This window comes from Anabrus simplex, chromosome 2 (genome assembly GCF_040414725.1).
Source record: "Anabrus simplex isolate iqAnaSimp1 chromosome 2, ASM4041472v1, whole genome shotgun sequence".
In the NCBI taxonomy this organism is placed as follows: Eukaryota; Metazoa; Arthropoda; class Insecta; order Orthoptera; family Tettigoniidae; genus Anabrus; species Anabrus simplex.
Genome location: NC_090266.1, coordinates 980,056,223 through 980,075,928, shown reverse-complemented (window position 1 = coordinate 980,075,928; position 19,706 = coordinate 980,056,223). Strand labels below are relative to the sequence as shown.

The following is a 19,706-nucleotide window of genomic DNA, read 5'->3' as shown; positions in this document are numbered from 1 at the left end:
GACAGAAAAATTCTAAACAGATCCTATTAACAAAATAATTTCTGGGATTTCAGCTGTACTTTGTTATTAGACAAAAAAAATAAATAAAACAGATGTGTATTTTCTTTCCATTTATATATGCAAAAGCTCAGACAACTTGAAAATTTAGATTTAATTCTGATTTACATTTGTTATTATCATATTGTCAGACCACAAGAATATTTGTATAAAAAAGCAGGGGGGGAAATTTATGGACAAAGTATTGAAGTAGCTTCAACAAAACTCAATGTTGAACGCAAGACATATTATTTATTCTTGTAATCTTAGAAAGCAATGGTCACTGCAACTTTGGTGTACAAAGTTTCTATGAAAGGGATTTCCCTACAAAGGCTAGCAAAGCCCTGAAAATTTTAATTCTTAGTGCCATTCATCAAAAAGTATAAGGTATCAACAGGAAATATACCTTCAAAGGGAATACATGAACTGAAATGCTGGCTGATGGTTTTCCCATATTTCTAAATGTAATATAGCACACGTGACCCGTTGCGTGGATAGGGACCTAAAGTCGGATTTTTAATTTTTTAGATTTTTGTGGTTCTAAAATTGGCATAAGGTACTGAACATATTAAAGAGAGTTCATGCTTGTACATACAATACTTCAGAAGATATTAATTATTGACTGTTGCTATTGAGAAAACTGTGTTATTAGAAAAACTGAATTACAGCTTTCAGTCATTTTCTTACCAACTGCACAAAGTTTTCAAGACATCGAGTGGCAAGGACTCAAACTGTTGTGTAACTTAGTTTGTTAAGTCATTTGCGTAAGACAACCCACAGGTAGTGCAAGAAGTCAAAACATAGAAATGCAAATTTTACACCCCCGACATTTTTGTTCAGCTCTGCTGTAAAATTTCCATTGCCGACTTTGGGTACCTTTCTGCGCAACGGGTCACATATGAAAAAAAGTGTGCAATAATCATGAAGGCAGAAGATGTAAACAACACTCACAATGTTAAAAACTGATTTACTAATCATTTATGGATTACATAAGAGTTTAATCTACACAGGCAGCAAACAGTGTGGATGGAGTGTCTATTTTCATAATTTCAATTACTTAATCGGGGCCGATGACCTTAGATGTTAGGCCCCTTTAAACAACAAGCATCATCATCATCATCATCATCATCATCATCATCATCAGTTTAACACCAGATGGCAATGAGCTGTGGCAACAGGGTAGGCAATATTTTGAGCATAAATGTTATAAATATATATGAATAAATGAAATATGGAGGATATGACTGTAATGCAAATTTTAGGATATATAAGAACTCATCTTCACATGATGATTAATGCCAACCTGTACATCACTCCACAAGTTCACCATAATGTATTAACAAGAGTTGAAGCTTGCAGAATTATGACAACTTTTCATTGACTCAATGTTGAAATATTTTAAATAAGAAAAATGAAAAAAATATTTCTTTCACAGATTTGTCAGGCCAGGGAGGAAAGCAGTGGCAAACTACCTCACTCCTCATCTTGCCTAGCACACCTTATTATGGTGCTGCCATTGGTTTTGGAGTTTCTTTATAACCGCATAACCTCCGGTGGTGCTATTTGAGGATTCAACCAGCTCCTGGACTAATGACCTAACATACAGGCAAGCTATATTTAACATACCACAATCTCCTACTTTCTCAGCACCTACCATTACATACCAGCAAAGTCCTGAGTACCAACAAATAATATGGAATAATTTTCAAAAACAACACTTGAATTTGAATAACATAATGGCCAGATGGGTTGTTTTATTTTAAATATTTTGTGTTTTTTTAACATCTAGTCTTTTATGGGTTGAGCTTCTGTCTCCAATCCATGGCTGAATCATGGTAACCATATACATATAGTATATCATTATATGTACATATTTAAGTCAAGTCTTGGTTTGCAAGAATAAGAGTGTTAGACTAACTACAGGGTAGGCTAACGTGAGTTAAATAAGAAATTTTGGGAGTAAAATTCATAGAACTTTACCACTAAAAAAATAATTATTTTCCAGGTTATGTACCCTTCCTCGAACCCTCATAGGCGAGTATGCAGGGACTTCAACTATGATGAGTTCTTGTCTCATTACGTGAAGTATAATACTTCTTCCATTTAGTAAAGTCAGGATAAACTGAAGCAGGAACTAATAATGGGTACTTCCAGAGGTCTCATACATAAGGTTCAAAATCCAAAATCCACCAGCCCCATATATCAATGGGCATCATAAATCCTCAACAGAGGATCAAACCAACCACCAGATGCACTATCTCTATACACAACTTGTTTTTATACAAGAATTGAATAACTGCTTTTCCAGAAATGGCTACAGCCAAGTTTACAAACTCCATTATAAAAAACCTTCTGATCACGTCAGGTGGAGTAAATGTAGCCTTGCTGCTGCAGCACGAATAAACGTTTCTCCACAGCGTCTTTGTCTGTAAGTAAAAATACACATGAACTGTACTACAGGTTATAAGAAAGAAAATCAATGCTAGTACATTTTAAGACCAATTCAATAACAACTTGCATAATCACAGCTATAAGGCACTTTTTTTTTATATACAGGTAAAAGATTAAACAATATAAGAGGGATTGTGGAATTATGCATATTAGACTAAATATGTTTAGATCAGAGTTGTTCTTACCCAACAGATATACCTACCATGGTAAGCATACAATGATCTAAATTGTAAGGCACAGAATATTTTATAGTACAAATGTAGCCCTGAATTTTCACGTAATTATATTTTTTACTACTTGTTTAATGTTACACTAACTCATCAAAGGTTTTCAGTGACGGAAGGATAGGAAAGGGGTAGGATTTGGTAATTAGTGGCCGTGGCCTTATTTAAGGTTCAGACCAAGCACTTGCTTGGTGAAAATGGGAAACCACTGAAAACCATCTTCAGGGCTGCTGATGGTGGGAATCAAACCCACTATATATCGAATGCAAGCTCACAGTTGCACGACCAACTCACTCAGTCATGTAATTATTATCAAGGGGACTATTTGAAAATAAAAATTTGGCAAATGAAGAATCTTTTCTTGAGAGATACAGTATCAAGCAGCTAGGTCCATCAATACTTCAGTAAAATTAGTGAACAAGTGAGTCTCTTCAAAAAGGAGGAAGAAACTGGGTCTACAAAACAATTTTGTAATGTGATAGCAAATTCTTGATCGTTTCTGTATTCAAATAATGTGCTCATCTATTCAGCTGCCTGACAGATTGCACTTCCCTCAATTTCTATTGCATAGAATAAATAGATACTTAAAAGTTCTGACTACTTTTCCAATATTTGACAGTGCCTGATTCATAATCATACAATGGATCTAGTATGTTTAACCCCCCTAGCGTGTGCGGCGCAATGGTGCGCCCACTGGTTTGGTACGGTCACAGTGTGTACGGCGCAATGGTGCGCCATGACATTTGAAACGCCCACTACGTGGATTTCTTAACAGTTATCTGCTTCATCGTATGAAGGCAGGAAAAGGCAGCTATTAGCTACACTCAGAGCTAATAATTATTCCCGAGAGATGTTGCATATCTCATCAGTTCATAGAGCTCTGCACATGTGTTTCGCGCTAAAGGACCGCGAGTTTGTTTGTAAACATGGCAGGTCCAAGTGGACTGATTTGTTACTAATTAGTAATAATTGGAAATAATTAATTTACTGGTTAATAGTGGCAGTGAAAGTAATTCACAGTGTGACAGCGATTTAGAGGATGAGTTCGCGATAACCTCCAGCGAAAATAGTGATACTGACGATGTAATTCGTGATAATACACCAAGAAATGCGAACACATGGGGTGACTGTGATATCATAAACCCGCCAATACCTTTCGATTGTAACTGTACGTGTGAAAATAAAATAGACCCAGCTGAAGGAACACCACTTCGCTTTCAATGGCTATATTACGTATCGTAAAGCAGGATTCAAGAGTACACACTTGCAATTCAGGATAACATTGGTAGACCAAATGATTGCCAAATACCGTACTTGGGCAGGAATCTTGTGAAAAAAATCAGGTGGACCATCTGATGTGGACTAAGGCGCGACTCAACTTACGGGACAATATTTTCCGGCTGAAAACCATGGAACTACATACAGATCCATTGGGAGGAAGAAATGTGTATTGTGCACAAAGAAGGTACAGAGAAAGGACACCAAGTACCACTGCAGAAATTGCCCAGGACAACCAGGCCTTTGTGTGGACCTGTGCTTTGAAATCTATCACACAAAGTGTCAGTATTGATGTCCTGCTGTCCAGGGACAACCAGGTTAGCATATGTTTATATTATAGTTAATATGTTATTGTTAGTGTGTGCTTCTTTGATAATTTTTTGTCCACCTGTTTGAAAATTATAGCGAAATTCATTAGACACTGTGCTCAGCATTGGGAGTAGGCTAGATATAAAGCACGCTGTGGGTGCAGCATGCAGTTTTACAATGTCATGCTTGAGGGGTTAATGTCATCTTAGTAACACTGTATGCTTTCTGAAGAACTACCAACTCTTCCACCATAATTTCAATGTTTGTTCACTGCATATGAATGAAGAACTTCAGTATGCACTTTTATTTCAATTTCCTTGTCATTTATGGAAGTTTCCTCTAAATTTAACCCATTCAACATGCTGAGCCCTTGGGGTTGGTTTTCTTAACAAATCATTGCATGCTGTAATTACTTCCATGTCTCCTCTGTTAAACATGAATGATTGCATTACAGTTAATATACTGCTGCTGGAAGGGAAAACTGACCATTGCTGGATAGAATACAAACATTTGTTCTGAAGAGTAGCTGGCACTTGTTCCGTATGTTTTGTATTCCAACTTGTTCCTATTTGTGCATCACAGTATCTTGCTTCTCTAGGCGACAGCATGCTAGAAGCCCTCAAACTGTAATTCAGTATCCAAAAACAACGATGGTTAACATTCCCTCCGTACATCAATAATTCAGATAATTTTCATTTTAATGGTTGTCGCAGAGATGATGTGGTATTTACTGTACTCATAATGATTGGTTTTAAATGTAGTTTCTACCACAGATTTGTGGTAAAAACTACTCTTAAAAACCATCAAAGATATATACCCAATCTTGATAATAGCATAATATAAACAGAAATCAGTCAATGAAGTATATTTTGTACTGCAGCTAGCTAGTAACTGAATACACGACATGAAATACATGAAGGAAAAAAAAGCTGAAAAATGTAATAAATACATTAACAAACCAGTTCACTGTTGAAATATGAAATTATACTTTTGGATACAAAAATAATAATTCATTTAGTACAAAAGTTGTGGAAGTTATAAAACCTAAAAGTATGGCTAAAATACTCAGTATACAGCAGTTGACATTACAAAATATCCAAATATCCCTGTGATCAATGTGTTAAAGGTTGAAATAACATCAGAAGGTCAATGATATTTTCATTATTTATCTTTATTTCCAGTTTCAGATGACCGTAACCAAGTAATTAAAAATGATTAAAATGTCATTAAGAGTTCAAACTAAATACACAACAATTATGAGCTATTCAAAATTAACAAGCATTAAATTGAAAAGCATATCTTGAAACATGCATGCTACCTGGAATGGAACACAGTTGAGGAGCAGTAATAATGGTTGGACAAAGGAGTATGAAAAGGTCTGTGACCATGCATGTTTGTACTTCCAGTGAATAACATCACGTTGAATGTTCAAATGAGACTACTTGTAAAATTATGCTATTAAAAAAATAATTAAATAACTAACTCCTGTTCGAGAAAAGTACGTATTTACATGTGAATGTTATGACATTCCAAATTTTGATTCTTTTGGGAAATGTACAAAATCCCTCTTAGTTGATGTATCGGAGACCATCACGTACTATTTTTGGTTTCTCTGTTCAAATTTAGCTCTATCACAAGGAGAAAAAATATTTGGAGGATACTAGAAAGGAGAAGGAAGGAAGGAAGGAAGGAAGGAAGGAAGGAAGGAAGGAAGGAAGGAAGGAAGGAAGGAAGGAAGGAAGGAAGGAAGGAAGGAAGGAAGGAAGGAAGGAAGAAGGACAATCAAAAAAGAAGCAACGTATGGCTTTATAAATGGCAAATCAACACTAGACCCAATCTTCAATATAAGAGAGCTGATGGAAAAGCAATACAAATGTGGAAGAGAAATGGTGATGACAATCCTGGATTTGGAAAAGGCATACAATAGGGTCCCCAGATCAAAGGTTTGGAAAGTCAAGAAACAGAATGATTGAATACATCCAAACAATCTACAAGGTTTGTTGCATTATTATCTAGGCCCCATCGCTTTGAAATGCAACTGGACAAAACCAGGGAAATGTGTAGTCGCAACTGTTGTTCCTAATGGTAATACATAAAACTGTAAAGGAGACAAAGGTGAAAAATGAGAATACGGAGATGAAGGTGATATTATTTACAGATGGCATTGTGGGGAGAGGAGCAAATTAGGAGGAAGTACAAGGGCAACTGGACATACTAATTCGGAATATAATTATGGAATGAAAACTGAATGTGGAAAAAAAGCAAGACAATTGTATTGACTAGAGGAGAAAGAGAATGGAAAGGTGCTATAAAAATTGTGGGATAAAACCTTGGAATTGTGGAAAGCTTCAAGTACATGGGAAGCAAAGTGACACAGGATGGGACATGTACATTAGTAAAAGGATACAACAAAGGTATTTTACCAGAATGCGAGTAACTTGATCTGGGAGAATGAAGTACTAAGGATGTGTTACAAGGTGATGTATTTGATATCATTTTCCAATACTGACATATACAGCAGAGATGTAGATGCTGATGAAAAGACAGGAGAGTGAAATCCCAGGTACAGAGATGAAATTTCTGAAAAGTATGACAGGAAAGACAAGAAAGAACAGGGTACAAAATGAGGATGTCAGAAAGGAAACTGGAGTTGAAGAGAGTTTGGATAGAATGGAGAAAAAGAAACTGAGATGGTCTGGACATAAGAGGGCAGAAGAAGGAAAGATACCAAAGTGGATGATGGGGACTAAGACTGAAGGAAGGAGAAGAAGAGATAGACCCACACTACATTCTATCAAGAACAGCATGTTGTATTTCCAGTGTGTAACATAATCTTGAATATTCAGATGAGATGAAGTACAAAATTGTGTGTCTGTGCTAGGAGATAAACATTTCTGTTTGAGAATATGACTTATAGAATTTAGAAATTTACCCTCCAAATTTAATTTTTTGATGAATATTGAATTTTCACGACCGCATTGTAATCGAAACAGACTTTCAACGTATTAGGTCGTGTTACGCACATGTAGTGCGTGTTGAAGAGATGTATGTACAGAACAAAAATGGCCAACCGGACACCAGTGGGATCTGAACCCACAACCTCCCGATTTCGCGTCGGTTACTCTACCAATTGAGCTATGGTGGCCTAGGCCATCTTTGTTCTGTTTGAAAGGATCTGAGCTACAGGTCTGACACTGCTGCTAGCACACTGTAGAGTGCGTTTAAGTCGCCCGTTGTGGGGCATGTCAATGAATATTGAATTTTCACGATCGCATTGTAATCGAAACAGACTTTCAACGTATTAGGTCGTGTTACGTACATGTAGTACGTGTTGAAAAGATGTTATGTACAGAACAAAGGTTGTAGGTTCGGATCCCACTGGTGTCCGGTTGGCCATTTTTGTTCTGTACATAACATCTCTTCAACACGTACTACATGTACGTAACATGACCTAATACGTTGAAAGTCTGTTTGGATTAATTTTTTAAGAAGTGCAAAAACCATCTCATTTATGTATTGGTATGCATTATATATTATTTTCAGGTTTTTCTGATCAAATTTAGCATTTTAGGCAACAATATTGAAATTTATGCGGGTAGTTCACCTCCTTAAAATTAATGAATGAAACAAGATTATGTTCTTTATCCCTCCTCAATACAAATACAGTAGAACCTCGATAATTCGAAATTGGTTAATTCAAAATCCCGCCTAATTCGATGAAGGTCTTGTTACATGTTAAAATTTTCGTTGCCGGAAACGTGAGATACAGTATTGCGTGTTATTTAAATTGTTTTTAATTCGAAATTCTTAATTCAAAGTACAATGTCGGCCCCATTACCAAAATTCAGACTTTTAATTCGAAACTGCCTTTACATTTTAAAACAACAGTATGTTACAGAGTAATTTCAACTTGAAATTTATCCGCGTCATAACAGAACGCGTGTTCCGGAACGTGGAGGGGTACCGTAGCTTTCCGCATTTACATTAACTTCGGTGGGTCTACAGTGCGGTTCATGATTATTAGGTTGAATTCGGAATTCTTTTGTATTCAACCTTTTAAGGAACGCCGTAATATCACGCAACAGGCAGTGTGCAGAAAAACAGAATCCGCGAACACTGGCGATGCCGACAGTTGACGAAAAACGTGGCTCATATAATAAATCCGTAGGCACCGAACAATATTGTCATTGCCAATGAAACTGCATTGCATTATTTTAATGCGAACCCAAACGGTCTTATGGTTTTAACCCTGGAATGGTATGATACTTAAAACTTACATAATTGGTATGATATAAAAATGATATGGAAGCCTCCACCTTATCAATACAATGTTTATTTAGTATTGATTACAGTAAATCCAGTACCGGTTTCGACCCCTATGGGGTCATCCTCAGCTGTCATATATCAAACTAGTTTCAAAAACATCACATTACAAAGCGTTGCATATGCATGAAAACTGACCCAATTTGACAAATGATTAAAAACAAGTTAAAATGTTCAAATAGTAAGAATAATAAAATGGGTCCTTTCCTCTTTAAAAGTTACATGTTGTGAGAGGCATGTCACCTCATTATTTCGTTGATCTAATGAACATCAATTAAAATTTTTACATTACTTATGTATACTGATATTTGTGAAGTTATTACTATTTACATTTGTGATATTGAGATATTACAATGTTTTAAAAAATTATATGTACATAAAAAGTTGACCCGATATAACAGGCCATTTAAAGAATGAATGAAGTAGTAAAAACAAAATAAAATGGGTCCTCTTTCTACTCTAACTTGTTACATGTTTGTTGTTGGTATGATAAGTACACAAGTATTATGGAGTGCTACTATTTAATGTTGAAACTTATAACTGTTTTTAATTCATTCCAGTATTTTCTTCTCCAGATGATTGTATAATATTGCAGGTGATATAAATATCTTGAAGATTTTAAACGTTGTTATGAAGAATTACGTCTTAATTTATAATCGGTCGGATGCATTGTCTGTGTACTATATTCTCATATGTACTAAATGCTGAGTTAAAATTTCGTATAATGAGCTGAAGTTTATTTAGTTATGTATGTACTTGTATTTAGCGGAACCTGTCTGAAGGGAAATTTTGCCACTATAAAGGAAAAAGTAAATCAATTTCCTTCCTAACCCTTTTCAGTATACGTGTATTCCGAATGGATCTAAGATGGCTGAGATAGCATTTGACCAGAAACAGAACCTGGACCATCTGGTTGTGAGGCAAGCACTCTATCTGTAGACCATGACAGGGATATTCCATGTGGTTTGGACATCCTCTGCTGTAGGAATGCGAAAGGACAAACTTGAGGCGGGAAACTTAGGGTCCTCCTTTATTCCTTACCTAATTTTGTCACCATGCGAGTGTCCCCTTAATGAGTTGTTCACCGAGCTCGATAGCTGCAGTCGCTTAATTGTGGCCAGTATCCAGTATTTGGGAGATAGTAGGTTCGAACCCCACTGTCGGCAGCCCTGAAAATGGTTTTCCGTGGTTTCCCATTTTCACACCAGGCAAATGCTGGGTCTGTACCTTAATTAAGGCCACGGCCGCTTCCTTCCCACTCCTAGCCCTTCCCTGTCCCATCGTCGCCGTAAGACCTATCTGTGTCGGTGCGACGTAAAGCTACTAGCAAAAAAAAAAAAAAGTTGCTGACTAACAGAACACAGGAATTTGCGAAGGTGGGGACACTACTTGCTTAACAGAGCAGTGCTGTTTTTCTATAAAGGTCACAGATTTAGAGCGCTTACAGTTAGCAATCACGGAACTTTCTGCTATAGTTACAGTGTAATTTTAAAAGTGATGGAAGGAAAGAAATGTGTGGTTTTAAAACTGAACAAAAAAAAATTAAGGTTTTAGTAGCTAGTGAGAAAGACAAATTGTCTGGAGAATAGGTATGAGGTTTATCACCTTTCAATACACTATAAGTAAAATGACAAAGAGATTTTAGATCATTTCACTATTTTAACCCAACCAGGGGTCATCCTCAGCCTTACAATTCTAACATCGGCAAGTTATACAATGTACGTACAATCATTAAAATCCCTTACCATATACATTATCACGAAACATAAAACACACACTAAAATATATAATGACAAAATAGATGATACTTAAAACACCAGATGTGAAATTCAAATTCTCCTGATAAATGTCAATACAGATAAGACATGAAGTTCTTAACTTATGAGACAAATTCTCTGTTAAGCAGATCGTAGCAAAGTATAAGATTGGGAAAACAAAAGTCTACGACATTCTAAAGAAAAAGGCGGAATTAAATGAAGAATGGTTACGGGGAAATGGAGTAGTGAAACAAAAGCTCAGAGTAACTGGGAATGAGGAAATAAAATTGTTTAGGAATGGTTTGCTAGTGCAAGAGCAAGAAATTTGCCCATATGAGGGGCAATGCTACAACAGCATCCAAGAGAAGTTACAGAAAAACTCTGAAAGGAAAGTTTCACCATTTCCCGTGGGTGGTTGGAAAGTTTTAAAAGACAAACATCAGATAGTGTCGAAGGAGGTCTGCGGAGAGGCTGGAGACATTGCTGAGGAAGCATTGGCAGACTGGACTTCAAAAACTGGCCCTCTAGTTAAAGGCTATGAACCATGAAACATACCCTAATGGTGATGAAACAAGGCTAATTTTTTGAGCACTACCTAGAAAAACATTATCTCTGAAAGAGGAAAGATGTACAGGAGGGAAACTTTCTAAAGAGAGATTGACATTAAAAAAAAAAAAAGTGGATTCATTTCTGCGGAAAAATTAAACAGATCATGTGGTAACTAAAACATATGTATGTAAGATAAAGACAATGTTGTAGGAATAATTATAATCATTAAAATACATATAACAACAAAAATTATGGTTGTGATCTTCTTGTCAAATATGATGTCTTTAAGTTAAGTTAGGACCTCCGGCAATTAAGTAAATCTCTAGATGAAAGATACAGTAGATCTAATGTCTGATGAAGAACAAAACACTGACATGCTAGAGGAAGCAGGCGGGCCATGGAAACACTCCTTTGGCTGAAGATAGCCACTAAGTGGTTGAAACTAGTCCCAAGACTAATGTAATAATATTTACTTGATATATTGTATTGAAAACGTAGACCCTCTTGTCAATTTGTTTCTTAAGTAACAACACTGTCATAAACATTATAAGTAGGACTCATGACCTGTTATGTTAACTAATCAACTAAATAAATAAAGCAAGAAATAAACAAAAACACACACACAGTAAATACAGCTTTCTAACGTTAAGCTTGCAAGGTTCCCTCTGAATACTTCTAGCGTAACTCAGCAAATGGATCAGGGTGTCTTATTAATTTTTTTAACAATTGGCTTTATGTCGTATTGACACAGATAGTTCTTATGGCGACGATGGGACAGGAAAGGGCTAGGAGTGGGAGGAAATTGGCCATAGCCTTAATTAAGGTACAGCCCCAGCATTTGTCTGGTGTGAAAATGGGTAACCACGGAAAACCATCTTTAGGACTGCTGACAGTGGGGTTCGAACCCACTATCTCCTGAATGCAAGCTCACAGCTGTGCGCCCCTAACCGCACGGCCAGGTTACCCGCAACAAACAGAAGAGATTAACAGATTTTTTCCCAAAGGTGTTAACAAAGCTATATTTCTTGTTTCACTACTGTATGTACTGTATCCTCTCTTCTAAAAAGTTACTATAATAAGTGTTATAATTAAAGTGATGCCGTAAAATAGAGTTGCTTCGTATTTTTGTTAGTACTGTTAAAAATAATGTATTCAGTAAAAGACTGTAGATACATATGATTCAATTATGTGCTATACATTATCTGTATCTCGAAATTTCAATAACTCGAAATAAAATTTATCTCCCGAGGTGATTCGAGATATCTAGGTTCCACTGTATTTATATCACACTGACACATGCAACAAAACGCATAACAGTTTCCTTTATTAGACTGTAAAATGAACGGAAATTTCATTTTACAGGTATCTCTGAACACTTGGAGATAACGTTTGTTAAGTTTTTTTGGCCATAACGTGACAAGAAAATAGCAGAAACTGTCGCCGACAACTCCCTGAAATTCATTGAACTCATTAAAATTATGAAGTAAGATGAACAAAAATGCACTGAAATACGTGAAACTACCACATACAAAACAGATCGGTATGTCGCATACATTATTAATATACGTCTTCGACACGGGGAAAAGCACAGAACCAGTAGAAAAAACATGTGGCCTACAACTCCAACGAAATGGCGCACAGAAATGATATTAATAGTGCGCGAACCACACACTAAAAACTAATTCTTTTGTCCCGATTGACTGAGTCGCTAGCGCGCACTAGCCTCTCTTGATTGTAGGACGATTGCCGTCCCCAGTCCCCAGCCGTAAAGCACACATGCCGCTGTAGCAAGCAGGAAACACGATACACTAAGGCGACGGACGATACACTCGCGAAATAAAGCATCAAATTAATACGCTTGAAAATGAGGTTGGGTAAATTACACAAGCACATAAGAATTTATCCTTTATCCTAAAGGAAGAGTACTGATCGTACTGGAGGTTATATTGGTCAAAAATAGGAAGATTTAAAAATAAATCGGAAAATCAGAAGACGAGTTAAAAAACGGAAAGTTTCCGGGTAAATCGGAAGGGTTGGCAGGTATGATGGATTAAAGCACCTCATTTATGATCCACATTTGTTCCTTAACAATAAAGTGACCTTGGCGCACAGTAACATGTCAGTCCGTTCTATCTCTCTCCAGCACAACTGCAACTCCTCTCCACTGTGCGCCATGCCAGCCAGCAAGGTGCAAGGGTTGTCCCGTAGCTCCAATGTCACACAGATTTTGCGTCACGATTTCAACATCTTCCAGTTCAAAATGGCAGTTAAATTTTTGCACATCACTATTTTATGGTCTCTTCATCCTCTCAGCGGAACTGCATTGACAGTTCTGATATGGACGTATGGATGATGATAATAATAATAATAATAATAATAATAATAATAATAATAATAATAATAATAATAATAATAATGATGTTACTGTTTTTACGTCCCACTAACTACTTTTTTGATGGTATATGGAGGAACGCATGGATAGTTCCCTTGTTAGGAAATACAAGTTCACTTTCATAACTACAACGAGTGTCACAACATACACATTTTACAAGGATTACATTAACAACTTTAGGTAAATAATCGGTTTACATGAAAATGCACATGCACGCATGCACACAGCACTAAGCCTACAATATAACAGACTCCATAATTCATACAAATACATGTGTCAGAAGAGAATGCAATTAGTGAAATTTATCTCTCTACATTTCTTCTTGTCATGTTCACTAGCCATCACTCACTTCGCACAAGTGTGTACAGATTATTTCAGCGTGCTCCAGGCACATATATTTATGGTACACAGTCCAAAAAAATTAGGGGAACATGTTTTTGAACGTATGCCATGCTCCACAAACCAATACCTAACATCCAGGTATATTACCAACTAAACCTTTATTCTTTACTGTTGAAGTATACAAAAGAACATCGATGGATTCGCGTTCATTGTCAGAACACAAACGGAAATGTCCAAATAGGGGCGAAAAAGTGAGAACAGTCCTCCAGGGTGGAATTTTCTTCACAATTGGAGAGCTTCAGTACTGTGTATGTCCTCCATGAGCATTTATCACAGCTTGGCACCTACAGGGCATGCTCTGTGTAAGTCAACGGAGGTCACGTTGCAGTATCAGGTCCCATTCTTCAATGTCAGCCTCTTCGAGGTCTTGGAGAGTCTGTGGTGGAACAGGACACCTAAGAACACTTCTGTCAAGTCTATCCCACACATCCTCGATGGAATTAAGGTCGGGACTCACTGCTGGCCATTCCATCTCCTGAATGTCCAGTTCTCGCAAGACAGCTCTGGTGATGCGCGCTACACAAGCCCTGGGATTGCCAAGCATGACTACGAATTCAAGGGCAACACTGTATGCAGCAACCAACACATTCCAGCAGCAGTATCTGCTCGATGTACTCCGCAGCGGTAAGATTACCACGGACGATGACAAGATCCATACGGCCATCAACACTGATGCCACCACACAATATCGCAGAACCTTGTCCAAATTGGTTGCCTTCCTGGACAACATTTGGCATGTACTGCTCGTCACGGCATCTGCATACACGTTGACGCCCATCATGCTGTGCCAGGGGAAATCTGGACTCGTCTGTGAACAACACAGGTCTCCAATGTTGAAGTTGCCAGTTGACGTGGGTACGGGCGAACAGAAGGCAAGCTGTGCGATGTTGCTGCATTAAATGGGCCACTCGAACAGGACGTCTGGGTTGTAAGGACACTTCTCTTAACCTGTTCCTTACTGTCTGGTCAGACAGGGTGACTCCAGTGACCCTCCTGAGGTCTTGTTGCAGTTCTCTGGAAGTTGTTCAACGACGCCGCAATGCATAGATGGTCTGATATCGGTCATCCTGTGGGGCTGTCATGCGTCCACGACCTTGTCCAACCCTCCTTGTGAACTAGCCTGTCTCACTGCAGCGATTCCACAAGCGTTAAATAACTGACGGAGAGACATTGAGATCCACAGCAACACGACAAAAAGTCCATCCTTCCTGGATCAAAGTGACAACCCCTGTGACTTGAACCTCGTTAAGATGTCTCGTGGGATGTGCTCGTTTACATACAATGTGCTCAAACGACCACAGTAGTCTGTGTACCTCACAACGACACACAGACGCACCGCTATTCACTTTGTTTTGAGGGGTCACGTGACAGTTTGATGCATGGCTATGCCTACAGATGTAGTATAACTTCAATTTGACATACCCTGAGTAGCTAATATCTCAAGGTATGCTGTACGATCATGAACTCCATCTACCAAATTAATGTTCACATACCAGACATTACAAAACATGTTCTCCTCATTTTTTTGAACGGTGTATTTTACGCATGTGTACGTTGTCAACCTTGTCTGTCACGACTGATTCTGGCATGTATGATATCACTTATGTTTTCTCGGTTCTGCTTTCTTGTTTCCTTCCGTAGAATTCTCTTCTACTGGTTTACACGACCCCTGCATAGTTCGTCTCCACCTCTGAAGATGTTCGCTTACCAGTTCAGCTGATTAACCTCTTACGGAAGATTCTGAGAGTTTTCATTTAATTCTTTTTGCCATATAGATTACTTGACAATTTAATCCTCAGATATTTAGCACTGCATAAAAAACTACCAATAGCCACTGCAGTGATGCGCATGCTACATTTTATCCACAACATCAACTCTTGATTTTGTTCCATTGTAAAATGTCACAATTTCTGCTTTTACCTGTGGACCTTTCGTCAAATCTATGGCATCATAATGCAAAGACGATAACCACATTCTTATACTTGTTGGGTACATAAGAAACAATAGTCACTTCTTCCCTGAAGCCAAACAAGCTTGATCTTTCTGGCCTGTTTTTAGTAGATACAAATTCAGCAGGAAGTTGCTTCTTCTTTTTTCATTTTTTTTCTTTTTTTTTTTTCCAGGGTGCCTATGTATGACAACAGCCTTTTCTTCTGGAGCTCAAAAACCAGGTTGACGACTGAAAACCAGTTGTCCGCCATAATATTACGCCCTGATCCACTAATAGGTTCTACCAGCCTATGTCCGTTGATTTATTACTGATGTTATAAACATCTTCAGGTTGTTTTGCAGCACAGATCACTAGATTATAAGAGTACAAAACTTTTGCATCCACAAGAGCATATTTTTTTATGCTGTATATGTTTTGTTTAGAAGGAATGTATTGCCTAAACCTGCATCTTCCTTTGAAAGCTTCTAGTTTCTGTCCAAGAGAGTAACACTTTTTACAATTATTCATGCCGGGCTGAGTGGCTCAGACGGTTGAGGCACTGACCTACTGACACCAACTTGGCAGGTTTGATCCTGGCTCAGTCCGGTGTTATTTGAAGGTGCTGAAATATGAGAGCCTCGTGTCGGTAGAATCACTAGTACGAAAAAGAACTCCTGCGGTACTGAATTCCGGCATCTCTGAACACCATAAACGTAGTTAGTGGGACGAAAGCGAATAACATTACTATTATTACAATTATTCTCAAATTTTGTGAACAAGTCCCGAACTGGTACAAGGCGATTGATTTTCTTTCTTTCTTCCCTAGTCATCCAGTCATCGAACAAAATGCATATTATTATAATTAATCATATACAGTCGTATCAGCACACTAAATTTTATTTCAGAACCGGTTTTCAGACTCTAAGGTCCACCATCAGTGTTGAAATATTTTTAAACATTTTAATTTAGATTAATGTGTTGTCACATTGAGTTTTACAATAGTTAAAATAGAGCCCTCTTGAGATCAACTGTAAAATAAGAAAAAGAAAAAGTGTAAGGGTATGCATAAAACACATGTAAAACGTAATGATGTAAAAAATCGGTTCTGAAATAAAATTTAGTATGCTGATACGACTGTATGTGATTAATTATAATAAGTACCACCATCAGCACTGTTATCAAGATGGCTTTGATATTTTATGAACATAATGCACCTGATTACGAATTTGAAACGTCTTAATGTCATCACAAAATCAACAAATTTGACCATTTTTGGTCCTAGATTGGTCCGTATTGACTAAGCTCATGCAAAAATGCCATAGATAATTGTTGGATCTGCCCTGTGAATATTTATTATAAACTTGTTAGTTTACACAATTATTATTCATACATGTTTTGAGAGATGGCCACACTCTTCATCAGCTAATTCGACATAAACCAAATTCCTCACATTCTAAGTTACATTAACTTAAATTACAATAAAAACAAAAATAGTTAAAAACATAATCGTGGAGCCTTTAGTACAACAGTAGCCATGCACAAATTCATGGAGAAACCTAAAAAGAAAACTGATAGGAAGTGGTCCACAAAACGCAAGATGCAACAGAGTGAATTCATGAAGAGATTCTTGGAAGGATAAGGAGGCGAAAACAATTACGCCAATGAACAAGTTCAAATGCGCTCTCTGAATGGGCATAATGAAGAAAGTTGTAACATGCCCCCTCTAATAAAAAAATTTGAAGAAACTGTTCTGCTCATCAGCCTCGTGCACCCGCCATCTTCACTTTCCACCTTCATACTAAGCATGTTCTACGTGCATCGGCTCTTCGACCATGTCACTTATGACGTCAGCAAACTTTCTCGAAGCTCCTCTATGCTTCCTTTCCTTCGAGGACATTCCTTCTATCCTCCTGTAAATACAGTACTTGTGCTGTTTACTCAAGAAATCAGTCCAGCTTCTACAGTGGTCTGGTGTGGAGGGACTCCAGTTGAAGTGCGTGTTTTCACACCTACTCTTTTCCATCCTTCTGGAATTCATCACTGTGTGAGGACTGGCTGAGCTAAATAAAAACGTATGTTTATTTAAGCATTGAAAACAAGGGAGTTTGACTCCCGTTTCGCCCTTCAGGCTTGGACTAGGTCTCAATCTCTGTCTTTTTCATGCATTGTGTTCCCTCTTTCATTGTGAGATCTAACATCTGTTTATTCAACAATTTTCTTTGTCGGACATATTGTGCATGAAGATGTGGTCAATGACTTATGTTCTATTTAAATTCACCTAACTGAAACCGATGAACTGGGTTCTAGTGGTTCCTTTTCGTTTCTACAGTAATAAACTTCAGATGCAGGATTCAACCTATCTCTCCCGATCTCTCCTTTTCCTTCCTAATATGTTTTCTTAGGGTAAAATTCTCTTTTATTGGGCATTTCCGCTGGATGGATATGTAACTTGTCCTTAATATAAATTTATTTTGGTCGAATTTCTTAATCGTATGATCTCTGTTGTCAAATTTCATATCTTACCAAACACTTTTTTTTTCAAGGTACTTGTTCTAAAAAGAATTGTTATACTTCTCAGATTCTAAATAGATGTTGTTGATAGTTTGTTGAAAATTCGTCTGTTCCCTTTTTCCTTCTTTTTCATGGTTCCCTATTGTTTATCATCACTCTGAACCTACCATGGAGTCCTTTGGGTTCCCAGCATTATCCCTGTACTCTGCTGATACTGTAATCGACCCTCTTTGAAATGGTTAAGCATGACGTATCCATGCATTTGGGGTGTATTTTTTAGAGGCACTGTGTCTAAAAAAATCTACTTAATTGACTTTATTATTTTATGTAGATTCTATCCTAGACTTATTACTATATGTCGCGCACAACAACTAACCATAATTAACCCACCACAATTTTCCTCCAACAAAGTAGGTGAAGACATTAAAAACGTGAAAAACAACCACATACACAAACTAAAAAGTTTCCTTTATAGGCCTAATGCTTGTCTAAACTACATTAATTGCTGTTAGTTTATCCTTGTACAATTTGCTTCACGTCACACCAACACAGATAGGTCTTATGGGGACTATGGGATAAGAGTGGGAAGGAATCTGCCGTGGCGTTAATTAAGGTACAGCCCCAGCATTTGCCTGGTGTGAAAATGGGAAACCATGGAAAACCATCTTCAGGGCAGCTGACAGTGGGGCTCGATCCCACTATTTTCCGGATGCAAGCTCACAGTTGCGCGGCCCTAACCGCATGGCCAACACACCCGATAGTTTATCCTTAATGTTGAGGAAGCACTTTAAAAGTTCATATTTAAAAAAAAAAACCACCGTTGAGGTCTTGGATGAAGTCATAATTAATACAATTAATATCTATGGTCTTGCTGTTAAAAATCCCGCTAAGAAGATCTTATCCTCGACAAAGTTATGAGCTTTCTACCTCTAAGACGAGTTGGCCCATGATACATAGCTCATTGAACAAACTTGTCCTATGAAGGTTTGTTTCTTTGTTGGCAACACTGTTGTGAGAAGATGGGAAGAAACGTGGTTGCCGCGGTAGCTGCCAGTGGTGTTCATTAATTTTAGGTCATGATTGCAAGATTCAGGAATACCAATGATAAAATCTGACCAATTGTGTCCGGGTATATCTGATTATATCTTACTGTTGATTGTGCTAAAGCTAATGACCACACTGATCAGGTACTTTTGACGAAGATGTCAAATTTTGGTCAATGTTCTAAATATCTAAAATTGGTAGCACCATATTTGTTAACCCATAAATATGCAACTTATGACCAACTTTACAAAGGAAATTTAATATGTTGTCTTATTCAATACTTCCACACATCTCCAGCTTTAGATGGAGTAATATTGGTCATACATGTTTCAGCTCATTTGAGTCATCTTCAGTGACAAAAGGTTAAAATTTACATAATTGATATGTTAAAATATGTTAAAACACAATGAAGAAAAGAATGAAAAACAAATGACACATGATGGAATTAAAACAATCAGTGATTATAGCGAGGTTGTGAACCTCTTAGTCTAAACATGCAG

General features: G+C 37.4%; 1 protein-coding gene across 2 annotated transcripts in view; it reads right to left on the bottom strand.

Annotated features, from left to right (window-relative positions):
* Positions 1-986: 986 nt before the first annotated feature.
* Positions 987-19,706, bottom strand: part of Atg1 (serine/threonine-protein kinase unc-51-like protein Atg1) — a 431,394-nt gene continuing 412,674 nt past the window's right edge. For both annotated transcript variants that reach the window (XM_067141810.2, XM_067141811.2), the window contains one exon: positions 987-2,462. In XM_067141810.2, the coding sequence (XP_066997911.1) occupies positions 2,398-2,462 (65 nt within the window). In that variant the 3' untranslated portion in view covers positions 987-2,397. The remainder of the gene's footprint in view (positions 2,463-19,706) is intronic.